At 47.4% G+C, this 27,088-nt stretch overlaps 1 protein-coding gene across 2 annotated transcripts in view; it reads left to right on the top strand.

Annotated features, from left to right (window-relative positions):
- Window positions 1-27,088, top strand: part of ZCWPW1 (zinc finger CW-type and PWWP domain containing 1) — a 1,624,070-nt gene that overhangs the window by 1,212,620 nt on the left and 384,362 nt on the right. For both annotated transcript variants that reach the window (XM_085639318.1, XM_085639317.1), the window contains exon 14: window positions 2,829-2,969. In XM_085639318.1, the coding sequence (XP_085495444.1) occupies window positions 2,829-2,969 (141 nt within the window). The remainder of the gene's footprint in view (window positions 1-2,828; window positions 2,970-27,088) is intronic.

The following is a 27,088-nucleotide window of genomic DNA, read 5'->3' as shown; positions in this document are numbered from 1 at the left end:
GGCTTTTGCTATGCTCTTTGCTATTAAAGAAGTGTGATGCTTTTTTAGATTGTATGTTCTGTCTTATACATATTTAACCTTCATTTTAGCATGGTTTTTGGGAAGCTTTTTTAGACACCTCACGTCCAAGGAGTTGGTGTCAAGTAGTCACATTTTAGTCCCGGGCAGAACACCTCCATTTTACATGCTCACGTTTAAACTTAACATCTTTTCCTGAATGTTGACATTTGACACACTTCTGCTTGCGTGCTTATACGGATAATGTTTCATGAAATAACTTTGCTTACATTTGCACAACTTCGTAGGCATACTATCAGAGCACTGAACATTCTGTACAGAAGCTAAAGTTCACTGCGCTAAGTTGTTAGACGGATCATGGTCCAAGGACTAATTCTATCCCGTCTCGACTGCGGTAACGCCCTATACCTTGGGGCCCCACAGTCCACACTCAACAAACTTCAAATCATTCAAAACTGCGCGGCAAGAATCCTTCTCTACATCCCTCGCCGAGTCTCAGTCAAAGCCAGATTGAAGGATCTCCACTGGCTCCCTGTGAGAGCTAGAATCGAATTCAAGAGCATGTGCATTGCACATCGCTCCTACTGGGGAACAGGCCCTTCCATCAATCACCCCTTGGTAAAAGCCTACCATCCCAATCGCCCCCTCAGATCCGCGACATCCCACCTCACCTCAATACCACGCATCAGAAGAGCCAGATGTGGAGGCCGGTCGCTCTCCTACAATCTTGCCAAGATCTGGAACTCTCTCCCCCTCCCAATCAGATCAGAATCCAATCTACTCACTTTCCGGAAACTTCTTAAGACCTGGCTCTTTAATAAAACTTCTACCTAAATCTTCCCTCAGCTCCACTAAATCCAGCATTTCCGGCTCAACCTACTCTCCTCTGCAGCGCTGGGACGCCCCTGGGTAGCCATCGCGCTTTATAAATTCTCTTTCCATTCCATTCTTTCCATTCCATTATTATTGTACACTCAATGACAGCTTTGTCAGGGTAGAATCAATAATGGCAGCCTGACTGGGACTTTGGCATGGCAACATGGATGATGTTTATTATATAAACGACATCACGCCATTGTTTAGCTAGAGGAGCATTTTGCTGGCACTGTGAGGTCACCCCATGCTGGAATTCCAGCCTAGCTGATTCCTGTTTACCTCTGCAATGGATTGTGCCCAGCTCTCCACCAAAGCAAACACAAGCAGATGATGGACGGAGAGCTGAAACTTTTCTGACACTCACCCCCAGTCACAGATCTGGGTTGAATCCATCATCATTCTTTAGCTCACTTCGCTACCTCAGTCCAGACCCAGCTATATGCAAATCAGTCTTGACCCTGTGCCTCATGGGAACAGTCCAGCACAAACTGCCAAGCCAGGTCTTCGCTGAACCGGAAACAAGCATCCAGGGACCGGTTTCTGGGTAACACCAGGCGAGCTGGGTTGAATCCATCATCATTCTTTAGCTCACTTCGCCACCTCAGTCCAGACCCAGCTATATGCAAATCAGTCTTGACCCTGTGCCTCATGGGAACAGTCCAGCACAAACTGCCAAGCCAGGTCTTTGCTGAACCGGAAACAATCATCCAGGGACCGGTTTCTGGGTAACACCAGGCAAGCTTGAGTCCAGTGGCAAAGTGAGCAAGGGACCCACTTCTGGACATACCCTGCCAACTTGGGGCGAACAAAGCAAACACAAGCAGATGATGGATGGAGAGCTGAAACTTTTCAGACACTCACCCCCAGTCACAGATCTGGGTTGAATCCATCATCATTCCTTAGCTCACTTCTCCACCTCAGTTCAGACCCAGCTATATGCAAATCAGTCTTGACCCTGTGCCTCATGGGAACAGTCCAGGATAATGTTTATTATATAAACAACATCACGCCATTGTTTAGTTAGAGGAGCATTTTGCTGGCACTGTGAGGTCACCCCATGCTGGAATTGCAGCCTAGCTGATTCCTGTTTACCTCTGCAAGGGATGATGCCCAGCTGTCCACCACGGACAGGCTCCCTGATGAAACTTACCTGCAGGTAACGGGGAAGTTTGATCACCCTACAGGGATTTGGCAGGTTCACCCACCATAGGCACACTAGGTTAGGAAGGACTAGCTAGTAGTACATAATATTATAGTAACAGCAAAATGATTGAACTGTTTATCTTCTTCACCAAACCTGTAATGCTGATCACTCTATTCTGTTTCTTTCTGTTGATTATTGCAGTTGCACATACTTTACACAAAAATCACAATGCTTCAATAAATATTGAAATGCCATGTGTATTTCTTGTGTATCTCTTTGGGTATTCATGAGTTACCAGACAAAAGGGTTCTAGATCTGTTACCACAATTTCCTTGGGGAGTCAGTATGTCATGTTATGAGGTTGCATAATTCATTTCTTACCTTGTCAGGATAGGGGTACAGATCGTGCACTGTGAGCTAGCAGAACTTAAGGCCAACATATCTCGATGTTGTGCCTAGAATCAGTCTTGCACAGTTTTGACGTTTATGTTGTCCAACAAACGCAGTTTTTGCTGAAAAAGTATAAGCCGTATGACACGGTGTTGTCACTAACTTAGGATGGTCCATTCAGTAATATACCAATGGGAAGAAATTACATTTTCATAGTGGTACCAATGAATAGAAACAAGGCACCAAGATCCAGTGTGGTTTTACAGAACAATACTGAAGCATGATGATGACATTTAAGAAAGCAGTTGAACATTTGAAAGATATTTAATGCTAGAGACGTTTTGTTGTTGCGTTTTATATAATGGTTTAAGATTACATTTTATTTTTGTTGTGGTAACAGTCTGTGGAAATGACAAGCATCTAACATCGAAGCCTACGGAATGTGAACTGAAATCCCATGAGTCCAATGACTCTGGAGCTCCAGCACCCAAAGAAGCCGAAAATACTAAAGACAAAGAAGACACAGCGCAGAGTAAGCCAGGTAAGACGAATCATGTTTCAGAAGGTTAAGAGAGCCCAATGTGGAGTCAAACCACAGCTAAGGATGTCCTGTGTAGCTTCAATGAATTAAAAGCATCAAGAATAGCATATATGTTTCTTTAAATGTGTTTACTATTTCTAAGCAAAAATAATAGCATACTTTCAGAATATAAAGCCTATTGCCTAAACAAAAAATTGACATCACAGCTTGGTAGAACACCTTACAGCTGGAATTAAATGGCTATTACCTCCTACAGTAAATAATGCCCGTTCAAGAAGGAAGAAATGCGATTCACAAGTAAAATCTGCTCTTCTTGTGGTAGAATTACTTAAGGTCACTTAAGCTGGATACAGTCATGCTTCCTCTCCAGACACCAGGGGCCATCATCACCATGTTGTGCCACATCAGGATAGTCAGGTGAAAACCCCAATACTGAAAGCAATTTACCATATACACCTGCAAAAAAGCAAAATGAAATGTCCAGAAAATGTGGTGTGATGATAATGAAGAACAGTGGCAGGAAGATAGTTTAAATTTCTGTTTAGCTAACCCAGAAATGAAACAGGTCTATCTACATTATAGGATCTTCATTGATAGTAAAAACATTACACTTGTACCGGCTGCGTGCAAGATCTCGGACCACATTTTTACCATTTATAAAAAATCAAAGTCACTGACATTTAAAATGCATAGATTGCCTTGCAGCTTAGCTAAGGCTAGATTTCCCAACTTTTAAATGTTTAAAAATATGCCCAAATGGAGAAACTAATACATAAAAACAAATTTACATTATAACAACAACCTTGCTGCCCTAACATCCTCTAAAAACATGCACAAAATAATGGGAAAGAGAGCTTATGCATCAGCCATGTAAAACTGAACGTAGAATACTGCTTCTGTCAGAGACTGCCCAGGATTATGTCTGGGACACAGTCAGGGACTTGGGCAAGTACTGGTGACTGTGTAAAAAATTTAAGCAGAAAGAAGAGTACAGCTCTGCCCAGGATCACACAGGAAGTCAGAGGAGAAAAGGGAACCAAAGGGGAAGCCTGCACAAAGGAACAAGATATCTAAGACTCCGAAAGGATAGGCTCTCAAGAGGTGATTTAGCATTTATAATAACTACAGCAAGAACGAATGGGCAACACACACACACATACGCGCGCGCACACACACACACACGCCGCACGCACACACACACACACACACACACACACACACACACACATATATATATATGCAAACGAACTCCTCCATTACCGAAAGAGAGAGGCCACACGGGGAAATTTCTTTTGGAAGCCTTTATTTGAACAGCTGTTTGTTCCTCAGGTGCTGCTGTAGTCACAGGATACTGCCCCACCCGTGTTTTGAGTAGTCCTGCATCCCTCTGATTGGTGGAGGCGCCCAGTGCTCCTGGTCATGTGATCGCCCCTCGTGGTGTAATGCATTACACACTACATCTCCCAGAATTCCTCTTGCCTGGGTAGAGGTTGCGCGGAGCCGGATAGAAAGAAAATCATCCCTTTACTACTGGTACTCTGCAGGAAAAACACAGGTGACTGTTGAAAATGTCCTGGTTGCCATGTAAAATCATAAAGTACTTCCTCAGGTCCCCTTACGCTCAAGCCTCTTAAAGTTAGTGTCCACCGGGCTGCGGGTTTACATTGCAATGAAGAAAACCCCATGTGAAGTCACAAGCTGCATTCAGCAGCAGCTCTTGTATCTCCTGCTTGCTGAGGCGGGTTGGAGAAATTCCGATACCTCGGAAAAAAGAAAAGCGTTCCAAGCGCGGGAGCCAGCAGTCCTCCAGCCAACTTGAAGAGCGGGACCTCTTAACACGCTTCTGGCCTGCGTGAATATATGCAAACGAACTCCTCCATTACCGAAAGAGAGAGGCCACACGGGGAAATTTCTTTTGGAAGCCTTTATTTGAACAGCTGTTTGGCACGATGCATTTCGGCTGGATTAGCCTTCCTCAGGTGCTGCTGTAGTCACAGGATACTGCCCCACCCGTGTTTTGAGTAGTCCTGCATCCCTCTGATTGGTGGAGGCGCCCAGTGCTCCTGGTCATGTGATCGCCCCTCGTGGTGTAATGCATTACACACTACATCTCCCAGAATTCCTCTTGCCTGAGTAGAGGTTGCGCGGAGCCGGATAGAAAGAAAATCATCCCTTTACTACTGGTACTCTGCAGGAAAAACACAGGTGACTGTTGAAAATGTCCTGGTTGCCATGTAAAATCATAAAGTACTTCCTCAGGTCCCCTTACGCTCAAGCCTCTTAAAGTTAGTGTCCACCGGGCTGCGGGTTTACATTGCAATGAAGAAAACCCCATGTGAAGTCACAAGCTGCATTCAGCAGCAGCTCTTGTATCTCCTGCTTGCTTGCTATATATATATATACACACATGCACACACACAGACACACACACACAGCAACATTAAAAATAAAGGGAATGTGGGGTAAAGCCTTCGGGAGCTCCACACGGTAAGACTAAAGCTCAGTAAGTTCCTCATCCACAATTTCTGTTACAGATACTGACTGCAAATACCCACATATAGGATATACATGCAAAGGCAGGGTCTGTGGAGCTGATACCTATGGTGATGTTATAAATGTAACTCAAAAACAATAGTCATAGTAGACAAGGAACACCACCTAGGCTGTCAGCTCTGCTCACGGATTCTGGAGATCAAACGGGAACAAGCAAGGCGGTAACAGCAAGGGTGTAGAACTAAACACAAGCACAATAGACAAGGAGCTAGCAAGGAGAAATGCTTAAAAGGAAAGAAGGGGAACAAGGACACACTTGGCAGAAAGGAAGTAACAAACTACAAGGAAACGAGAAGCAAGACAGTAGAATAGGAAGACAGCAACTAAGGACTGAAATAGAGGTAACGGGAAGAAAAGCAGGAACTGGGACAAAGGAAATACAGGCGAGTGGATTCAGTGGTGCATTAAATAGTACTAGTTAGTTCATGAATCAAAGAAATAGCTAAGGATCAGGAGCACTGAAGACAGTGTTAATTCAGGAACAAGAAATGCTATAGCTCAGGAACCGGAATCAATGTGACACTACAGGCAGTTGCGAATTTAGAAACCAACATAGCTACAGCTCAGCAATCAAGTGAGCACTGCAAGCAGTGCTAATCAAGAATAGGGAATAGCTACAGCTCAGGAATCAAGAGAGCACTGCAAGAAGTGCTAATCAGGAACAAGGAATAGCTGCAACTCAGGAACAGGGACAAGGAATAATAAAACCCAGGAATCAAGGAATACCAAAATCTTAGGAAGCAAGAATCGGTCTCACCGGAACACAGCTACAATGACCAACCTTGGAGTGAAGGGAGCTGGGGCTTAAAAGAGATCACAGTAATCAGAGGCATCAAGTGTGAGCAGGCTAGCAGCAGCCAGCCACATGTGAGCTGAATTCCTCCACTCACCCTTGGCCTGCATGGGTGGAGATGAAGCAGTGAACAGGGGATTCTAGGTAATGAAGTTTCAGGCATGAGCATGCTGGCTTCCACAAACCTGACATGGATTGTCAGTCAGTTAGTCAAAGTAAAAGTTTATTTAGACCACAGGTCTTTAAACAACATAAAAACATGGCATGGATTGGGAATGGATGGCAATTTTCAAGTACTATCCAAATGGGCTGGAAGTCAGTATATGCATGAAGAGGAGGGTCCAGAAGTTTATTATGACAGTGGAAAGTGTCACAATTCAGCCCCCTTGTGGTGGGCACAAGAGCACAGGGAGTGAATCATGACAGCTTCTTTGAGAAGCAAGCAGCAAATCTGTCCCTTATTTTACTGGCGTTTGCTCGAAAGCCCTAGTTCTTTTTATCACCCTTATTGGAAAAGGATCTTGGAACACTTGTTGGGTTGTTTAATCGTATTTTTTTTTAACTTAGAACAGTCATTTACATTCAATGTTTCGTCTTCATAAAACATCTTTCATAGGTTCGAGTGTTCCCTGAAAGAAAGTTAGTTCTTTGTTTTTTAGACTCAAGGTTCTTCCTATACTGTATGGTTGTGTTATGTTTTCCATTTGGTCAATTCTTTTTTTATAGTCGATCATCCAAAATGAGATGAATGTAGTTTTAGGTAGTTTGCAGTGCATGTCTATGCTTGTAAAATTTATGTATATTTTACCATATATTATGATTTTGTATGTAGTGTTCCTATATTCCTCACATGGGTGGGACCATTTTAATGTTTGACTTAAATTAAGATTTTTGCAATGCTGAACCTATATGTTTCAGGATCCAATTATACTAATGATAACTATTTATATAGCACACTGTACACAAATTGTTGTTCTTGTGGTATTTGGTGTTGAATGCTGCTCAACAGTGCTTGTTGTATTAACTGAGAAGAAGGAAGTAGTCTATGAAAAACTCAGTATTCAAACTTAATGTTTTCCAGGTTACATGCATGTTTACTGTGGACACATAATCACTCTCTTGATCAATGAAAGTTGTAGCCTATGGTTTACTCTAAGATATCTGCAGCAAATACATTAGTCTTCTGAACGTTATTGCTAGGATACAAACCAGTTGAATGCATTGCTCTGTAGCAGGCATATTGATAATCTGAGTTATTGTATGGTTATTCAGATGTAATCGGAAGGTGATTCATATCCCTGCAGGATGTGCATTAACCTCCTGAGCTATCTTAGCAGTGTTATACCATAAGATTTACCAGCTGTATACAGATCTCTGGAACAAGTGCCTTAACCCCTAAGCTTACTTTCATTGTAGTCTTTGACTAATGAAATGAACAGCATTTATGTTGCACAGATGTGAATAAGATCACAGAGCATTTTTGGTAAGTACGGTTGCATATCCTGGTACTAAATAAAAGAGTTTGATGCAAACACCTTACATATCATATCATGAAAGTGAGATCTGAAAGAAACACGTTAGTTAGATTCCTCACCTTATAATATCCCCAGGCGTCAGACTGGATCCGGAAGATTTTTTGTCAGCAATACCCCTTGCGCGTCACTAGGCGTCGTCTGCGGCTCCGCGTCCGTCGTCGGCGTCGTGCGCCGGAATGACGTCGTCGGAGTACTTAGACGCCGCCCTCGCGCGCTGACGTCAGTTCTTCTTTTTTCCGCGCCAGTAAGCGCAGATCCGGGAGAGCTACCCCTTTAGTCAATTTTTGACTAACTGTTTGATCCTTTTTGATCTTGTCTCGACTCCGGTGCCGGTAGGATGCCTGGTTTTAAAGCCTGTGCTGACTGTAACCGCTTGATGTCGGTTACGGACCATCACCGCCGGTGCCTTTACTGCTTGGGCCTCGACCACGACGCGGAGTCGTGCTCGGACTGCAAGGCCCTGACCTCGAAGGCTAGACGGGAGCGGTCCCGTAAGCTTCTCGAGATTCGCCACTCGGCTCCGCGCGCCTCTCGATCCCGGTCCAGGAGGAGGTCCAAGGATCGGTCACGGAGCCGCAGCCGACGTCACCATCGGTCGTCGGGATCCAAGTCTTCGGGTAAGTCGCAGCATTCAAAGAAGTCCAAGAGGCGACACCGCTCTTCAGACTCCCCTCGCCGGTCGCGCGACTCGGCCGAGGGTCAGGGTGGTTCCACCCCCGCGGCTCCGGCGGGCCGCGGGCGCCGCGCACGTCCCCATACCCTCCGGTCCCTGGGACTAACGCGACGCCGGCGGAAGTCAGTGCCTTCCTCTCGGCCATGAGGAACTTGGCTCCGCCGTCGGCGCCCGCTGGTGCGCCTTCGGGCCCCGCGGACCCGACTGGGCTGCCTTGCCTGCCGGTGGCTCCGGCCTCGACGCCGCAAGCACCCGAGGGACCCGTTCTCGAGTCCCCGCCGACGCCGGTCGACCTCGTCACGCCTCCTCCGCCGGCGTCGACACCGGTACCACCCCCGACGTCGACTCCGCTCGACGTCGAGCCCTGGTTCAGTCCCACTCCGGGCCCGGCGCCGGTACGGCGTCGATGGACGCCGCGATCGGCGCCGCTAGAGACACATTATGTCTATCGCCCGGCTCCGTTACTTTCTCCTGTATACCAGGAATCGGATGATGGGGACAACTGGGAGGGATCCGAGGATCCTATGGCCATTCAGGCTCAACTGTCACAGGACTGGGCAGATGAACTGGGGGAGGCCAGTGGCCTGGATACCTCTCCAGACACTGGATTTGTCTCTCCTCCGACTGTGGCTTCGGAGGAGGGCGCTGCTTTCTCTGTGGTGCTGCGCAAGGCGGCCGCAGCCCTTGGGCTCGAGCTGCCTGCCGTGGCTGTGAGGACTAACGTCCTTAATGAGGTGCTTCAGTCTGCAGCATGCTCCACTGAGACTCTGCTGCAATTCAATGAGGCCCTCATTGACGTTCTGCAGGGCACCTGGTCCAAGCCCTCCACAGTTCCTCCTGTGGACAGGAACGTCACCAGGCGCCACCGCCCTGCTCCGGGCGACCCCAGTTTTCTGTCCCAACACCCTACCCCTGAGAGCCTGGTTATCCAGGCCTCCACCTCCCAATCCTCTTTCCCTACCGCTCCGCCGGACCGGGATTCCAAGAGACTGGAACAGTTTGGCAAGAAGCTGTTCTCCTCCCTTAGTTTGGGCCTGCGGTCTTTGAACACCGCTTGTCTCTTGGACCGTTATTCCCACTCTCTGTGGGATGCGGTGGAGGACGCGCTGCCCCTGTGTCCGGAGGAGGTCCGGAGACGACTTACCCAGGCTCTGGCCGATGGGAGTGATGCCGCGCGACATGCTATACGATGTGGGCTTGAAACCACGGACTCGCTGGGTACGGCCATTTCTACCACAGTGGCGCTTAGACGTCACGCCTGGCTGCGGTCCACGTCATTTTCGGGCGATGTCCAGAGCACTCTCATGGACATGCCCTTTGATGGCACTCGCCTTTTTGGCGAGAAAGCGGACAGTGCGCTGAATCGCTTTAAGGACTCCCGGGCTACGGCCAAGTCCTTGGGCCTCTCGGCCCCGCGGTCGCAAACTTCCGCCTTTTGCCCCTTTCGTGGCCAAGGAAGGGGTGCCTCCTCACGTGCGCCTAGCCACCAGCCGCAGAACCAACCTGCGCGCGGTCGCGGACGTGGTTTCCGCCGAGGCGGTTCTGGAGGACGACGAGGTCAGCCCACATCCACCCCGGCAGCATCCGCCTCAAAGCCTTCCTAGTCCGAGCTTTCAGGCCCATTCCACGCCAGTGGGCGGCAGAGTTCGCCATCACCTGCTCCACTGGCGGTCCATCACATCGGACAGGTGGGTGCTGCAAATCGTCTGAAGGGGCTGCTCCCTCCCCTTCGAGACGACCCCTCCAGCCATGCCACCGCAGCACCACCGTATCTCGGGGGATCATTTGAATCTTCTCCACGAGGAAGTTTCGGCCCTCTTGGCCAAGGGGGCCGTCGAGCGCGTTCCGAGCCCAGAAGTAGGTCGTGGTTGTTATTCCCACTACTTTCTGGTTCCCAAGAAGGGCAAAGGGGGCCTACGCCCTATCTTGGACCTCCGGAACGTCAATGCCTTCCTCCGGAAGGAAAGGTTCAAGATGTTGACTTTGGCTCAGGTTCTAGCTGCCCTAGACCCCGGAGACTGGATGGTAGCGTTGGACTTGCAGGACGCATAGTTCCACATCCCCGTCCTGCCGGCCCACCGGTGTTACCTGCGGTTCACGGTGGGCCAAGAGCACTTTCAGTTTACCGTGCTCCCCTTCGGCCTCACCAGTGCCCCTCGGGTGTTCACGAAAGTGATGGCGGTGGTCGCAGCTCATCTGCGCAGATCAGGGGTTCCAGTCTTCCCCTATCTCGACGACTGGTTGTTGAAGGCGGGCTCGCCCCAGGCAGTCGTCTCCCACCTCCAGACTACGGCGGATCTCCTGCATTTGCTGGGATTTTCCATCAACGTGCCTAAGTCACACCTGAGTCCCTCTCAGAAGCTCCTCTTCATCGGAGCGGTTCTCGATTCGGCGCAGTTCCGGGTCTATCCACCGGAACAGCGGGTCCGGGATATTCAGGCCCTGATTCCCATCTTTCGGCCTCTATCCTGGGTTTCGGTCAGGCTAGTGTTGCGGCTTCTGGGGCTGATGGCCTCCTGCATCCTACTAGTGCATCACGCCAGGCGGCGCATGCGGGCTCTGCAGTGGGACCTGAAGTTTCAGTGGGCCCAGCATCACGGCAACCTGTCCGACCATGTCTTGATCTCGGAGGGCACTGCACAGCAGTTGCAGTGGTGGCTCACGGACCGCGATTGGGTCAAGGGCAAGAGCCTCTCCCTTCCCCAACCGGAGCATGTCGTAGTGACGGATGCGTCCCTCCTGGGATGGGGTGGCCATATGGGAGAGGCGGAGATCAGAGGCCTCTGGTCTCCGGCGGAGTCTCGTCTCCACATCAACCTGTTGGAGTTGAGAGCGATTCGACTTGCACTGAAAGCCTTCCTTCCCTCTGTCAGGGGAAGTGTCGTGCAGGTGTTCACGGACAACACCACCGCCATGTGGTATTGCAACAAACAGGGCGGGGTGGGGTCGTGGACCCTTTGTCAGGAGGCTCTGCGCCTCTGGACGTGGCTGGAACACCAGGGCGTCACCCTAGTGGTTCAACATCTGGCGGGCTCTCTGAACGCCAGAGCAGACGAACTCAGCCGCCGGTGCATGATGAATCACGAATGGCGTCTGAACTCCGAAGTGGCGCAAGGTCTCTTTCAGCAGTGGGGAGAGCCTTGGTTAGATCTATTCGCCACCGAAGAGAACGCGCAATGTCAGCAGTTCTGCGCGTTGGAATTTCCAAGGCGGCACTCGCTCGGCGACGCTTTTCGTCACGAGTGGAGTTGCGGTCTGTTGTACGCCTTTCCGCCTATACCACTTCTGCCCAGAGTGCTGAAGAAGATCAGGCACGACCGGGCCCAAGTCATCTTGGTGGCTCCGGATTGGGCACGAAGGTACTGGTATCCCGAGCTACTCAGTATGTTGACCGATCCTCCGATACGTCTGCCCCTTCGGGAGGATTTTCTGTCGCAGCAGCAGGGGACGGTCCTCCACCCAAACCTGTCCAGCCTCCACCTCCATGCGTGGAGATTGAGCGGCGGCAGTTGATGCCATTTGACTTGCCTCCTGAAGTCTGTGATATCATTCTGGCAGCCAGGCGTCCCTCCACAAAGACGGTATACGCCTGCCGGTGGAACAAATTTGTGGCATGGTGCACAGCAAAGGCTGTGGATCCCCTTTCCGCCCCTCTTTCTGAGGTTCTACTGTTTCTTCTTTCTTTGGCCCGGCAGTGCTCTGCCCTGGGCACCCTGAAAGGTTATCTTGCTGCCATCTCTGCCTTCTTGCGGCTTCCTGATCAGCCTTCTCTTTTCAAGTCCCCTGTAGTTACACGCTTTCTAAAGGGCATTACTCACACGTTCCCTCCTGTCCCTTTTGTAATGCCTCAGTGGGACTTGAATCTTGTTCTCACATTTCTAATGTGCGCTCCCTTTGAGCCTCTTCATAATTGTCCTCTTCGTCTGCTGACGCTGAAGACTGCTTTTCTGGTAGCCATCACCTCGGCTAGACGGGTGAGTGAGCTCCAGGCTTTATCTTCAAAGCCTCCTTTTCTCTCTGTTCATCCGGACAAGGTTGTCCTTCGGCCTCGTCCCTCCTTTCTTCCGAAAGTGGTGACTCCATTTCATCTTGGGCAGTCTGTCACCTTGCCCACCTTCTTTCCGCCTCCGCATCCTTCCAAAGAGGAAGAGAGGCTCCACCGTCTGGACCCAAAACGTGCGCTCTCCTTTTATTTGGACCGCACTAAGCAGTTCCGGGTGGACGACCAACTTTTCGTTGGATACGTGGGTGCTAAGAAGGGGAAAGCTGTGCACAAACGGACCATCTCTCGGTGGGTCGTTTTGTGCATCAAAATTTGTTACTCCTTGGCAAAAAAGGACCCTCCTGTTGGGCTGCACGCCCATTCTACTCGGGCCACAGCGGCTACTACTGCTTTGGGACGGGGTGTCCCTTTGCAGGACATCTGTCAGGCGGCGACGTGGGCTTCGCTACACACGTTTGCCAGGCATTATTGCCTTGACAGCCAAGTCCGGAGGGATGGCTTCTTTGGCCGTTCTGTCCTCCAGGACTTTCTGGTGTGATCTTGGTTCGCAGACCCACCACCGGGGATGGTATTGCTTGGGTATCTATTCTAAGGTGAGGAATCTAACTAACGTGTTTCTTTCAGATGAACAAGTTACTTACCTTCGGTAACGATGTATCTGTAAGAAACGTTAGTTAGATTCCTCACCGACCCACCCATCCTCCCCGTTCTGCGAACTGACATCTAGGGTTAAGGTTATCCTTTTCAGGCCCCTAGATTTTATTTTTGGCACCAGTGTCGGTCTTTGCATGGCTCTGCGTTCCTGGCGCGGAAAGCTATGTACAAGAACTGACGTCAGCGCGCGAGGGCGGCGTCTAAGTACTCCGACGACGTCATTCCGGCGCACGACGCCGACAACGGACGCGGAGCCGCAGACGACGCCTAGCGACGCGCAAGGGGTATTGCTGACGAAAAATCTTCCGGATCCAGTCTGACGCCTGGGGATATTCTAAGGTGAGGAATCTAACTAACTAATGTTTCTTACAGATACATCGTTACCGAAGGTAAGTAACTTGTTCTTTAAGACAACAATATTGTAAGACACCACCACATTACCACAACAGCAAAACAGAACAGAATAGCAACACAACACATCATAAAAACATGGTAACACAAAAATACAGCACATTAATTATCAGAACAATACAACACACAAACAAAACAACATTAAAACACAATGCAGTGACTCAACATAACTGCAAAACAAGTAAGTAATTAAATAATGTATTTGTAGAGCGCACGAATGCCGAGGCATCTTGGCGCCGAGTGTAACATGTGTTGTGTGCTATCCACGGACAGTAACATACTACTTTGGGGGAAATAGCCATGTCTTGACCACTTTCCTAAACTGGAGTCTATTAGACTGTAGCCTAGTAGTAGCCGACAACTTGTTCCAAAGTTTGGTTGCCCGGTAGGAAAGGCTAACCCCCTCAACCCCATCCCACCATCTAGCTCTTTGGATTTTGGGGCCCTGCACTAGTCCCGTGTTGGCTGATCTGAGATCCCGCCGCGGGGTTGTAATGAATCTACTTTTCACTAAAAGAACACACCCAACCCCTGCACTCCCTTTCTGGGAGGCAAATATACCACTGAACCTTTATAAATACACTTTGAACAGCACTTTCTAAAGCTGCGGAAAGGACACAACACTCCCTTTAGGCAAGGCAAGGTAAGAAAAACTAATTCTGATGCGTTTAAAATAACACACACAAGTTTATTAATGCAACATTTTAAAAAGACAGGCCGAATATATCAATTATGGCAGACTCAAAGAAAACTATTGATTAATGCAATGTTCAAAAAAGTAAGCCAAAAATATCAGTAAATGCAGATTCTCAGATGTCAACTGAATAATTAAATGAGCAATTGAAATAGAATGCAATATATACAGATGGCAAAGAGTAGAAAATATATACAAGAAAGGGCGAGAGAGCGGTTAGGAACACCTCACCGACTGATTCTGGAACATCCTTGCCCGCTCTTTAGCTGGGGAAGCCCTTTCAACAGCCCAGGTAGGAGTGTAAGTCAGAACTCAAGTTCTGTCACCCTTCCACAGCAATACGTCTATTCTGTGGTGAACTTCCACCTTACCTACGAAAGCTTCCAGCTTAAATATTATTATTCAACGTGAGGTGAAGTTTCTAGAAAACACTGCTCCTTTCTCATTGTAAAAAACCGAGCAGACTGTACTAGTCTGTGTCAAGGCCAAGACAGTGGCTGGCCAAGCCTCTGTATTGTGACTCTGAGACAGAGTTGTACATTCCACAGATAATATCCAGTTCACTCTGGTCGGTGAGGTGCAAAAAACAAGTGAGGAGCAGAAAGACCTTGATTATGAATCGCAAGCACTGCTGTGTAGGCAGGAGCAAGAAGAACTCATAATTCTGTGCACGCCGAAGCAAGGCAAAGTCAGAAAGCAAGATGACATGAGACCATGTCAAAGCCAATAGTCAAAGTCAGGAAACAAGGTGACATGAGGCCATGTCAAAGCCAATAGTAATTAACCCAAACAACTTGCAAGCAGTGCTGTGCACACAGAGAAACTGCAGCAAGGCAAAGCCAAGGGAAAAAGATTAAATGAAACCATGTCAAAGTCAATAGTAAGCACTTATAATATAAATGTACTGTTCTACTCCATGACAGCTCTCACTAAAAGACAACAGGATTACAAGACAGAAGAGAACCAGGCATATGCAGAATCGTCTCATATATCCAAGCTAAGGTAAAATAACACACTAAAGTCAGTTAAAATGGTGGTATTTGAGGTTCATCATTGGGTGTCAAATCACAAGAGCGCCTCTTTTATTACAGGGGTGTACCTTAAAAAGAGGTTCTCTCCCAGGGGACCCTCATGAATAGTCTTAAGCACTGAATATTCCCGCCCATGTGCGGGGACCCCGGAAATAATAAAAATTATTTATCCAGTATTAGGGGTGTCTTTCATAGATTCACATGCCTGAATCATTCCCCGTCGTCGACACGGGAGCCTCCGGTACATAGAAAAGTAATGTCCTATAGACATACATAGAGAAAAATAGGCCTAAGGGCCTCCCCTTAGTAGCCTACCCTTGTCCTTATGTAAAAAGGACCAAACTCTTAGAGCCAGCCAATCAGCTATCACCTCCCTCTAGAACCTTCCTGACAGGAGCCTCAGTCCCTCAGATTTTCTATCGCACGTTGTGCTAGGGAGTCTCCAGCCTGAGTTCTCCTCAGGATCTCTTCAAAACCAACTTGTTCACTTTTAAAAGTGAGTTCTGTCTTCAAAATCTTGAACAGGATTACTTCAAGCCACTTATCACTGCAGTAAGTGATTTATTTCTTCAAAATTCTGGCATGTCTGAATCCCAGAAGAAAGCCCTTTTCAGGGCCTGCTCTTCATGTGGGAAGAAAATGCTACATGTGGTTGACAAGCATGACCTCTGCCTATATTGCCTTTATCCTGACCACATACCTAAAGACTGTAAGATATGTAGGTCTTTCCCTCACAAGACCTTGAGGGACAGAGAGGGTCGCCTGCTCATCTGGCTGGACAGGCTTAAGGAGAAGGAAAATGTGGAATCCTCAGAGGGAAGCTTTTCAAGGACCTCTGAAGTCTCCCTGAAGAGGCCAAGAGTGGCGTCCCCTGGCCCCTCAGACACTCCTCCTATGAAGGCACAAAAGAAGTCTTCAGAGGCGAGATCGACAAAATCTTCAGTGTCTGAAAAGGATTCTCAGGCTTTTATGAAGCCTACCCAGTCGTCCAGCAAACTTGCGACATCCTCCTCAGCGCAAAAAAGAGTTGTGGCGCCAGTTTATGTCTCCACAGCGACGACGACTGTGTCAACGACGACAGCGTCGTCGGTCTTCTCGTCGACGACGACCACTCCTTCATCGTCGTCAGCAGGTAAACCTATTCCATCTATAATACTGCTGAAGCCGTCGTCGACGCCCAAAAGCTCGTCGACGACGAAGATTGCCCCGTCGCCGACGACATCATCGAGGAAGAGCCCCCCGTCGACGGGAGTGTTGACGACGAAGACGTCGACGACGAAGACGTCGAAGAGGAATGAATCGTTGACGAGCGCATCGTCGACGAAAGCATCGTCGACGAAGAAAATATCGTTTACGGAGGCACCGTCGACGAGGGTGCCGTCGACGGAGGAATCGTCGTCGACATTGGTCATTACTGAGCCATGGAAGAAATCCAAGCTGATAGAAACGTCGTCTATGACCCTACCACCGTCGACAACACCAATGACGAGGGCAGGGGATCCTGCAAAAGGTTCTGTGTCTGGCAAACTGACCAAGAAGCAGATTACACCAGAAACAACGTCACCAAGTAAGGTGCAAACTCATTTGCCTACGGAGATTCTCCAGAGTGAGGAATCTGAAGGAGAACTCCTGGATCAGGCTACTTCCCCTTCAGACCTTCACGTGAAATGTCAGAGCACGGACGAAGAACAGGAGGAGATGAGCTACCAGGAACACTCTTTCCGAGCTCAGGTTCGCACGGAGGTCACCCCGAAGGTATGCCTTCCCGTTTCAATTGTAAATGACCTTAAATACCTTATCCAGGACTACAAACAGCGTTTCACGGAATCACCGGCAACTGAGACAGGGGGCCCGACGCCTACTACAAATACACCAGCGGCAGCCCCAAAACAGACACGGCCAACTACTCAGGTCCGCCAAGAGAAAGTGCCACCTCAGGTGATAGAATCATCAGATGAGGAGGCTGAAGAAATGGAAGAGGGGGAAGTCCAAGAAGACCACACGGATCACGATGAGGAGGAAGAGTATGTGGCATCTTCCCCAGCTTCACCCCAACCGCGCCAAGCAGATTCACCGCCAGTGGATATTGGCGGTTTCCATAGAATAGTGGAAAGAGCAGCGACGCGATTTCATATGGTGATGGAATCGACTGAGACCGAGTGCTTCTTACATGACTTCAAAGAGCAAACAAAGAAGACAACGAAGTCGATCCCAATAATAGAATTTCTTTGGGACCAGCGGAAGAAACTGATGCTGACGCCGGCCTCTGTACCTGTGGTTGTTCCACGCCTGGATAAAAAATACAAGGCTCCAACCACAGCGCCAGCTTGCCTTAATGGGCACCCGAAACCGGATTCGGTCGTAACCCAGGCGGCCCAAAAGAATTCTCCAACCCTTCCTCTCCTCTGTCAGCCCCACCGGACAGGGAAGGCAGGAAGTTGGACACAATCGGTAAAAGGTTTACTACGACATCGGCCATGACCATCAAGGTGGCCAACTCCATAGCCCTGTTAGGGCGTTATAACCGCCAGCTTTGGGAAGATATAGCCCCATATATAGCGGAACTGCCAGACACAGTTCAGGAGGAGGTCAAGGCACTGCTTACGGAGGGTCAAACCTCGGCAGCTGAGATCATTGATTGTGCCATAGATGTAGCCATGACGGGCTTTCGACAACTAGCTGGGGCAGCAGTCGTGCGCCGTCAGGGATGGCTTAAGGCAACATCATTCAGGCAAGAGGTGCAGACGAAGGTGCTGGACATGCCCTTCGACGGCCAACACCTTTTCGGGCACAAGATTGACGAGGCGCTCCAAGCGATCAAGAAAGACACTGATACTGCTAGAGCACTTGGTACTTTGCAGGCAAGGAATCAGTCCTTTCGAGGCAACAAATCCAGGGGCCAGTCCTCCTACAGGGGATCCTATCAACATAGGTCCTCGTATTCCTACCAGAATAAATCCCAGTACCAACAGAAGCAGCAACAAGGTTGTCAGACTTCTTATGGGAGATCAAACTTCAGGGGCAAAAACCAGAAGAGGGGCACTGGCGGACGCCAGTGACCAATTACTCCAGCCAGTCCAGCAACTATATCCCTCATTAAGGATTGGAGGAAAATTGACCCATTTCCTAGAAAATTGGCATCTCATCACCACAGATTGGTGGGTACTCCAATTAATAAGATTCGGCCAGTTCCTGGAATTCACCACCATCCCACCTGCAACCCCTCCCCGCAGGCTTCCGCACAAACATCTACGACTGCTGCTCCAAGAAATATCTGCGATGTTGAAGAAAGGAGCGATCGAGCGAGTTCCATCGTCTCAAAGAGGGAAAGGATTCTATTCCCGCTTCTTTCTTATACGCAAGAAGGAGAAAAAGTGGAGGCCCATACTAGACCTCAGGGCACTCAACTCTTTCCTGAAGAGTCAGTCGTTCAGGATGGTGACGATCCAAGAAATACTAGGCATTCTAGAAAAAGGAGATTTTATGACATCTTTGGATCTCCAGGATGCCTACTACCACATCCCGATACTCAAGGGGCACAGAAAATTCCTGAGATTAGAGGTGGCAGGACAGCACTACCAATTCAAAGTCCTACCGTTTGGCATCAAATCCGCACCGCGGATTTTCACCAAGTGCCTTTCACCTGTGGCAGCTTTCCTGCGTCAAATGGGTCACCAAGTCTTCCCCTACCTCGACGACTGGCTGGTAAAGGCACCTTCAGCTGCAGGCGCGACCGAATCCTCCAACGCCTGCACCAATCTTTTTCAACAACTAGGATTGACTCTCAATCACGAGAAATCCTGCATGTCCCCAACAAGAAACATCACCTTCCTCGGGGCGACCTTGAACACGGAATGCGCAAGGGCATTTCCTTCAAAGGAAAGGAAAAACAAAATAATATCTCTGGCCACGGCTGTGGCATCAAAGAAGTCCCTAAGAGTTCGAACCTACAAATCACTCCTAGGAATGATGTCTTCTTGTATACTCCTCATCCCTCACTGCAGACTCAGGGTGCGTCCATTGCAAGAAGCCCTCACGAACCAATGGACACAGAGTACAGGTTCTTTCGAAGACGAAGACATTGTGAAGATAACACCGCAAATATCCAAGAGCCTGGAATGGTGGAGAAATCACAAGAATTTGTCTATAGGACTGCCATCCTACTTCCAGCAGACCTCTGGTGATCACCACCGATGCATCCCTGGAAGGCTGGGGAGCCGTCCTACAGGATCTCCAAGTAAGCGGCAAATGGACAAATCAGGAGAAGCAACTCCATATCAATCTTCTGGAACTGAGGGCCGTGTATCTGGCGCTACAAGCCTTTTTACCACGCATCCAGAACTCCCAGGTGCTCGTCAGAACGGACAACACCACGACGATGCACTATCTCAACAAACAGGGAGGAACACGTTCGCTCACTCTATCACGCGAATCGCAAAAGGTCTGGAACTGGCTTGTACTCCATGGGATCACGCTCAGGGTGGACTATGTCCCGGGCAAGGACAACACCATTGCGGACTCGCTAAGCAGACAGAAATCCCTCTCCCACGAATGGGAGCTCGACAAGAGTACGCTGGATCACATATTCTCAGAATGGGGAGTCCCAGGAATCGACCTGTTTGCCACCAAGGAGAACGCCAAATGCCCAAACTACGCAAGCTGGCGTCCCCAACCAAGGTCACTCGGAAATGCTTTTTCCATAGGTTGGTTCAGCGTATTTGCGTACGCTTTTCCACCGTTTCCGATGATTTCCAGGGTTCTCAGGAAGATGAAGGCGGAGCCCTGTACCCTGATCCTAATTGCCCCGTTCTGGCCGAGGCAGCACTGGTTCTCGGATCTTCATCGCCTCTCCATCAGGACACCGATTCGTCTGAAGCAGCACCCGTACCTGCTGACAATGTCCAACGGGCAGGTGCAATACCCGAACCTGCAATCGCTCAGGTTATCGGCCTGGCTCCTGAGCACAGAGAGTTCTGTCATCTAAACATCCCGCAGGAATGCAGGGACGTGCTGGCAAAAGCAAGAGCGGACAGTACCAACAAAACGTACTCTCTAAAATGGAAACAATTCTGCACATGGTGTTTTGAGAAAGGCCTGAGACCACTCCATATCAAACCCGAACAGATATTGCCATATCTACTACACTTGGCACAGTCAGGATTGGCGCACGCATCCATAAAGGTGCATCTGGCGGCCATTTCACGATTCACCAGGACTTACAAAGGACCGTCGCTCTGGTCCAATAGGCTTATCAAGCAGTTCCTAAAGGGACTATATAGATCCTTCCCAAGACCTAGAGGGGTCCCACCGACATGGCACCTTAATTTAGTCCTTCACCAACTCATGAAGCACCCTTTTGAGCCCATTCATCGAGCATCCATCAAGTACATCTCATGGAAAACGGCTCTGCTGCTCGCCCTAACATCTGCCAGGAGAGTCAGCGAGCTACAGGCTCTATCCATTCAGGAACCCTTCATGGAGTTCAAACACGACAGGGTGGTGCTGAGGACAAATCCCAAGTTCATACCGAAAGTGCCTTCAGACTTTCACCTTAATGAACCGATGGTTCTACGTTCCTTCTTTGCAAACCCTACCACCGCAGCAGAAAGGACGCTACACTCCTTGGACCTCAAAAGGTGTCTAAAGTTTTACATAGACAAAACAAAGAGCTTCAGGAAGTCATCACAGCTATTTGTGGCCTACAGTAGGCCAAGGATGGGTATGCCTCTAACGAAACAGAGCATCTCAAGGTGGATCTCCTCAGTGATAGCATTCTGCCATGACGGGGCCGGACGGCCTTTGAGAGCTAAGGTTGAAGCGCATTCCACCAGAGCGATGTCCACATCAGCAGCGCTGTTCGCTGGAGTGCCGATTTTGGACATATAGGCGACGTGGAAGTCACCGTACACCTTCTCCAGACACTACTGCCTGGATGCTGAACTTATGAAGGATGCAGCAGTGGGCCAGGCGGTGCTTCGCCATCTATTCCAGTGAGGTGAGCCTTCCAACATCCCGCCATCCTGGTATGCACATCTCTTGCTGCTATGATATATTGATGTATGCCAATGTTTCAAAGTCGCATGGTAATATGTGTATTATCTAAAATGACTATATGGCATGATTACATCGGAAATGTGCATAATGTACTGCTAACTACTCTGATTCAGGCATGTGAATCTATGAAAGACACCCCTAATACTGGATAAGAAACGCGTTACTTACCTGTAACAGCAGTTATCCAGTATTGGTGTCTTTCATAGATTCACATGCAACCCTCCCGCCTCCCCTGGAAGGACTCACGTCTCTCTCTAACTGTGTTACGCCTACCTAGCTTGGTGCGTACGAAAATCTGAGGGACTGAGGCTCCTGTCAGGAAGGTTCTAGAGGGAGGTGATAGCTGATTGGCTGGCTCTAAGAGTTTGGTCCTTTTTACATAAGGACAAGGGTAGGCTACTAAGGGGAGGCCCTTAGGCCTATTTTTCTCTATGTATGTCTATAGGACATTACTTTTCTATGTACCGGAGGCTCCCGTCTCGACGACGGGGAATGATTCAGGCATGTGACTCTATGAAAGACACCAATACTGGATAACTGCTGTTACAGGTAAGTAACGCGTTTCATATGAAAAACATATATATACAGCTCTATATATATAATATATATATATAATATATATATATATATATATATATATTACCTACTGGCGGTCGCCAGTAGGTAGTTATAGTTAGGACCCTGTTTCCATAGGAAAACCGCAACATTCTATTTGGAATAACTTTGGCGCCGGTCGACGAATCCTCGCGAAATTTTCAAAACTAATGGGGCGCTACGCTCCGCTCCTACCCTGAAAGTCTCGGGGGGATTCGTCGAGCGGGGGCTGAGATAAAAGGGGGGTCCCAAAACGCGTTTTCCTCATGCATTTTTCCATAGGACCTTTAGTCCAAGCTACAGCCCGAACGGCTGAACAGAATTACTTGAAATTTGGCAGAGAGGTAGTCCTCAGGTCAAGGAAGTGCCTTTTGTAGGTTTGGTGTAAATCTGTTCAGTAGATTCTGAGAAAATAGCCTTTAAATCAATATATATATCTGAGCCAGCTTACGGTGCGCTTACGGTGCGCTTACCGTACGCGTACGGTGACGTGCGCGAGCGCGATTCTGATTGGCTGTTAGATCTTAGTAAACATTCGAATCGGTCGAAACCAGGAAGCGGCGGCCGCCAATTTCTCTCTCGCAGTCAGAGAGGGGCTTAAAAAACAAAGGCCAAAAACATGTAAAGGGGCTGTTTAGACAGCTCCTAAGCACCCAGCCATGTTGACGGAGTCCTCAAAGACCCCACAAGGCCAAAAACGGAATTTTAATTTTTTCGATAATTTCGCCGATTACGCTTACCGTACGCGTACGGTAAAAATTAATTAAAAAATGGTGCCCGAAGGGCAGCAGTAGTGCATGGCACATTACATATGTGAAAAATTAAAATATTACCTTTCACACCGAAGCGCAAAAATTATCCATACTCTCCCCACCCCGTGTGCAAATGGTGCCCGAAGGGCACCATTTGGGCATGGCATATTACTTAAGTGAAAAATTAAAATATTACCTTTCACAACGAAGCGCATCATATGTCCTCCATGTGCGAACGGTGCGCGAAGCGCATCGTGCGTACATGGCCCATCTAGCGTAACGTGGGCACGCGGTGCGCGTAGCGCACCGCGTGCCCACCATGCGTGCACGTCACTAACTGCGTTAAGTGGGCGCGCACGCCACGAATGGCGTAAAGTAACTTAGCATTTAAAAAAACGTACAAATTCACTGAAAAAACCATAGGTTTTACACACGTTATAGTTAGGAATTTGCATTTAAAAAACCTTGCAAATTCAGTGAAAAAACCATAGGTTTCACACATGTTATAGTTAGCTGGAAATTTTACTGATAAAAAACCAATGAAATTCCCCCGTTCTAGTTAGTGCAGGCAACTATAACTCACGCGACCGCAATCCTCTGCTGATGCTAATACTGTATTTAGACACTTATTTGCCCATGTCTTCTTCCATTAAATTTTAGCTATACATATATTACAAATATTTTTTTTTCATAAAGACACATATGTCATCAGCAGAGGATTGCGGTCGCGTGAGTTATAGTTGCCTGCACTAACTAGAACGGGGGAATTTCATTGGTTTTGTATCAGTAAAATTTCCAGCTAACTATAACATGTGTGAAACCTATGGTTTTTTCACTGAATATATATATATATATATATATATATATATATATATATATATATATATATATATATATATATATATATATATATATATATATATTACCTACTGGCGGTCGCCAGTAGGTAGTTATAGTTAGGACCCCTTTTCCATAGGAAATCCGCAACATTCTATTTTGAATAACTTTGGCGCCGGTCGACGAATCCTCGCGAATTTCTCAAAATAGGTGGGGCGCTACGCTCCGCTCCTACCCTGAAAGTCTCGGGGGGATACGTCAAGCGGGGGCTGAGATTAAAGGGGGGTCCCAAAACGCGTTTTTCCCATGCATTTTTCCATAGGACCTTTAGACAGGGCTAGAGCCCGAACGGCTGAACAGAATTACTTGAAATTTGGCAGAGAGGTAGTCCTCAGGTCAAGGAAGTGCCTTTTGTAGGTTTGGTGTAAATCTGTTCAGTAGATTCTGAGAAAATAGCCTTTAAATCAATATATATATCTGAGCCAGCTTACGGTACGCTTACGGTACGCTTACCGTACGCGTACGGTGGCGTGCGCGAGCGCGATTCTGATTGGCTCTTAGATCATAGTAAACATTCGAATCGGCCGAAACCAGGAAGCGGCGGCCGCCATTTTGTGTGTTTCACTCAGAAAAAAAAGAGTGATAACAAGAAAAGGGGGCAAGGAGGAGAGTTACAGACCCCCTTACATTTGTGAGGGGGTCAAAGAAGGACAGAAAAGTACAAAGAAAACATTAATTGATTTTAAAAAAAATCACGGGGTACGCGTACGGTAAGCTCACCGTACGCGTACGGTAAAAAAAAAGAAATGCAAATTTAAGTGTTTAGATATTAGGGGGCTCTAAAAAGAGCCGTTGTGTTTATGAAGTGATTTTTTATTGGTACCTACAAGTAAGTACCGATGCAGAGTCTAAGGTTCAAGAGGAAGACTCTGTTCCCTTCATCATTGAAGTGCACACCATCTCCTCTATAAATGTCTTGCATGTCGTAACGCAAGTTGTTGTGGTAAATGGCACCCATACCATAGTCTCGGAGGAAAGCAGAAACAGATTTGTTGACGTGCTTTCTTGCTTTGTCAATTTGCGGACAGAAATGATTGGACCAGTTCCATTTTTGCCTTTGGCATATGTTGGAAAACACAAAGGCAGTTTTTGGGAATAGAGAAAACAGTTGTGCAAAGGTGTCCTTCATAAGCATTTCCAGACCTACCCCAGTCAAAGTGCCTAGGTCATTGCCACCACAGTGCACTATTATGAGGTCAGGGTGTTGGATTTGCATGAAGGATTTCACCAATGGCATCAATTGGTGCCACTTTAACCCTCTCTGACCAATCCATTTAATGTCTACATTTGGTAAAGCAAGGTCTCTCACCATATCTGTTTTCTCTGCAAACTTTTCACTCCAGAAGACATAGCTGTGCCCTACAATCCACACTGTGAACATCTTTAAAGGAGATCTGGATGCACTCAGGAGGTGTAATTCAGTAGAATGGTAAAAAGAAATGAAAAACAGTTTGGAAATGGAGGCATACATATTTTTTTATAAAAAAAAAAGAACTGATTGGCTGTTTCATGCCATTCTACACTAAAAACTAGGCTGTATGTGTAAATTTATAGAAGCATGTTTTGTATTGATATAGAAAAATGTGTTACCAAAGAACAGTACTATGGATTTGCTGTAAGGTTTGAAAAGTCAAGCACTCTTGCTCTGTGGAATTGAAACATTGTTTGGCGAACTTCTGACCTAACTCCACACAGCAGTGTTCCATGAGCTGTTGCTATGGTAGCAGGCAGAAGTCAAGTTGGGGGAAGGGTACTAGGCAGAAGTCAAGTTGGGGGAAGGGTACTTTTGGAAAAGGGTTGGTTTTCAACCAATAGAAATGTGTGATTACATTTGAAAAAAAGGGGGAAGCACTGAGATTTGAAACTTACATGTATATGTGTGGAAAAATAGAGGGAAACTTTGCCATTATCTGGTTCTGCTGAGAGGAGAGAGGTGTAGAGAACAGAGATCCTGGCTCTGATAATCTGCTGTTTGAGTGCCACATTTCTTTCACAACTAACTAATTTTAAAGGTGAGGTTAGAGTTTGAGAGGAGATGTATATGGTAAATTAAGAAATGAATAATAGAATTGGAATTCCTTTTGTTGAAGTTGTGTTTATTATTTTCTGTTTTGGGAGAAATTTAAATGTGAGGAACATGTAAAATAATATGGACTATGTTTTCACGATAAATTAAGGTGTATTGGTATAAAAAAGAATAGTTTAAGGGTTTGAGGTTGGACTCAGTAATGCAAATACATTCAGCATCACTAAGGCTGGTTGCCCTTGCTGGAGTGTAGGCAGTCACCGAGGATACACATGGTGGTGGTCTGAAAAAGCAGTCTGGACATGGGCTTATAAAAAAATATGAAAAGTGGATTCATATTGTGTCAGTCTGTAAAAGTGATTTTCACTTGCCAAAAAAAAAGAGCAGTAAGTGTGCATTCAAATTGGCAAAGAAATTTCGTTTTGTGACTAATGTGAAAACATGACTCTGTGTGCAAATAGGAATTACAGGCAGAGATTTATTGCGTTTTGCTCTGGTGATTTCACAGTTGCATTAGTAGGAAAAAGGGGGAGCGATTTTTTGGTGCAGAAGCAGACTCTTAGCACACACCCAGCTCCTTTCCATGTATAATCATGCACAGTATTTACAAGCGAGTGGGGTTTTGAGGTTTCAGTCTGTAATGCAAATACATTCAGCATCACTAAGACTGGTTGCCCTTGCTGGAGTGTAGGCAGTCACCGAGGATACACATGGTGGTGGTCTGAAAAAGCAGTCTGGACATGGGCTTTTAAAAAAATCTGAAAAGTGGATTCATATTGTGTCAGTCTGTAAAAGTGATTTTCACTTGCCAAAAAAAAAGAGCAGTAAGTGTGCATTCAAATTGGCAAAGAAATTTCGTTTTGTGACTAATGTGAAAACATGACTCTGTGTGCAAATAGGAATTACAGGCAGAGATTTATTGCGTTTTGCTCTGGTGATTTCACAGTTGCATTAGTAGGAAAAAGGGGGAGCGATTTTTTTGGTGCAGAAGCAGACTCTTAGCACACACCCAGCTCCTTTCCATGTATAATCATGCACAGTATTTACAAGCGAGTGGGGTTTTGAGGTTTCAGTCTGTAATGCAAATACATTCAGCATCACTAAGGCTAGTTGCCCTTGCTGGAGTGTAGGCAGTCACCGAGGATACACATGGTGGTGGTCTGAAAAAGCAGTCTGGACATGGGCTTATAAAAAAATCTGAAAAGTGGATTCATATTGTGTCAGTCTGTAAAAGTGATTTTCACTTGCCAAAAAAAAAGAGCAGTAAGTGTGCATTCAAATTGGCAAAGAAATTTCGTTTTGTGACTAATGTGAAAACATGACTCTGTGTGCAAATAGGAATTACAGGCAGAGATTTATTGCGTTTTGCTCTGGTGATTTCACAGTTGCATTAGTAGGATAAGGGGGAGCGATTTTTTGGGTGCAGAAGCAGACTCTTAGCACACACCC

This window comes from Triturus cristatus, chromosome 12, assembly GCF_964204655.1.
Source record: "Triturus cristatus chromosome 12, aTriCri1.1, whole genome shotgun sequence".
NCBI lineage: Eukaryota > Metazoa > Chordata > Amphibia > Caudata > Salamandridae > Triturus > Triturus cristatus.
Note: the sequence above shows the minus strand (reverse complement) of the source record. Positions and strands in the feature narration are given on the sequence as shown.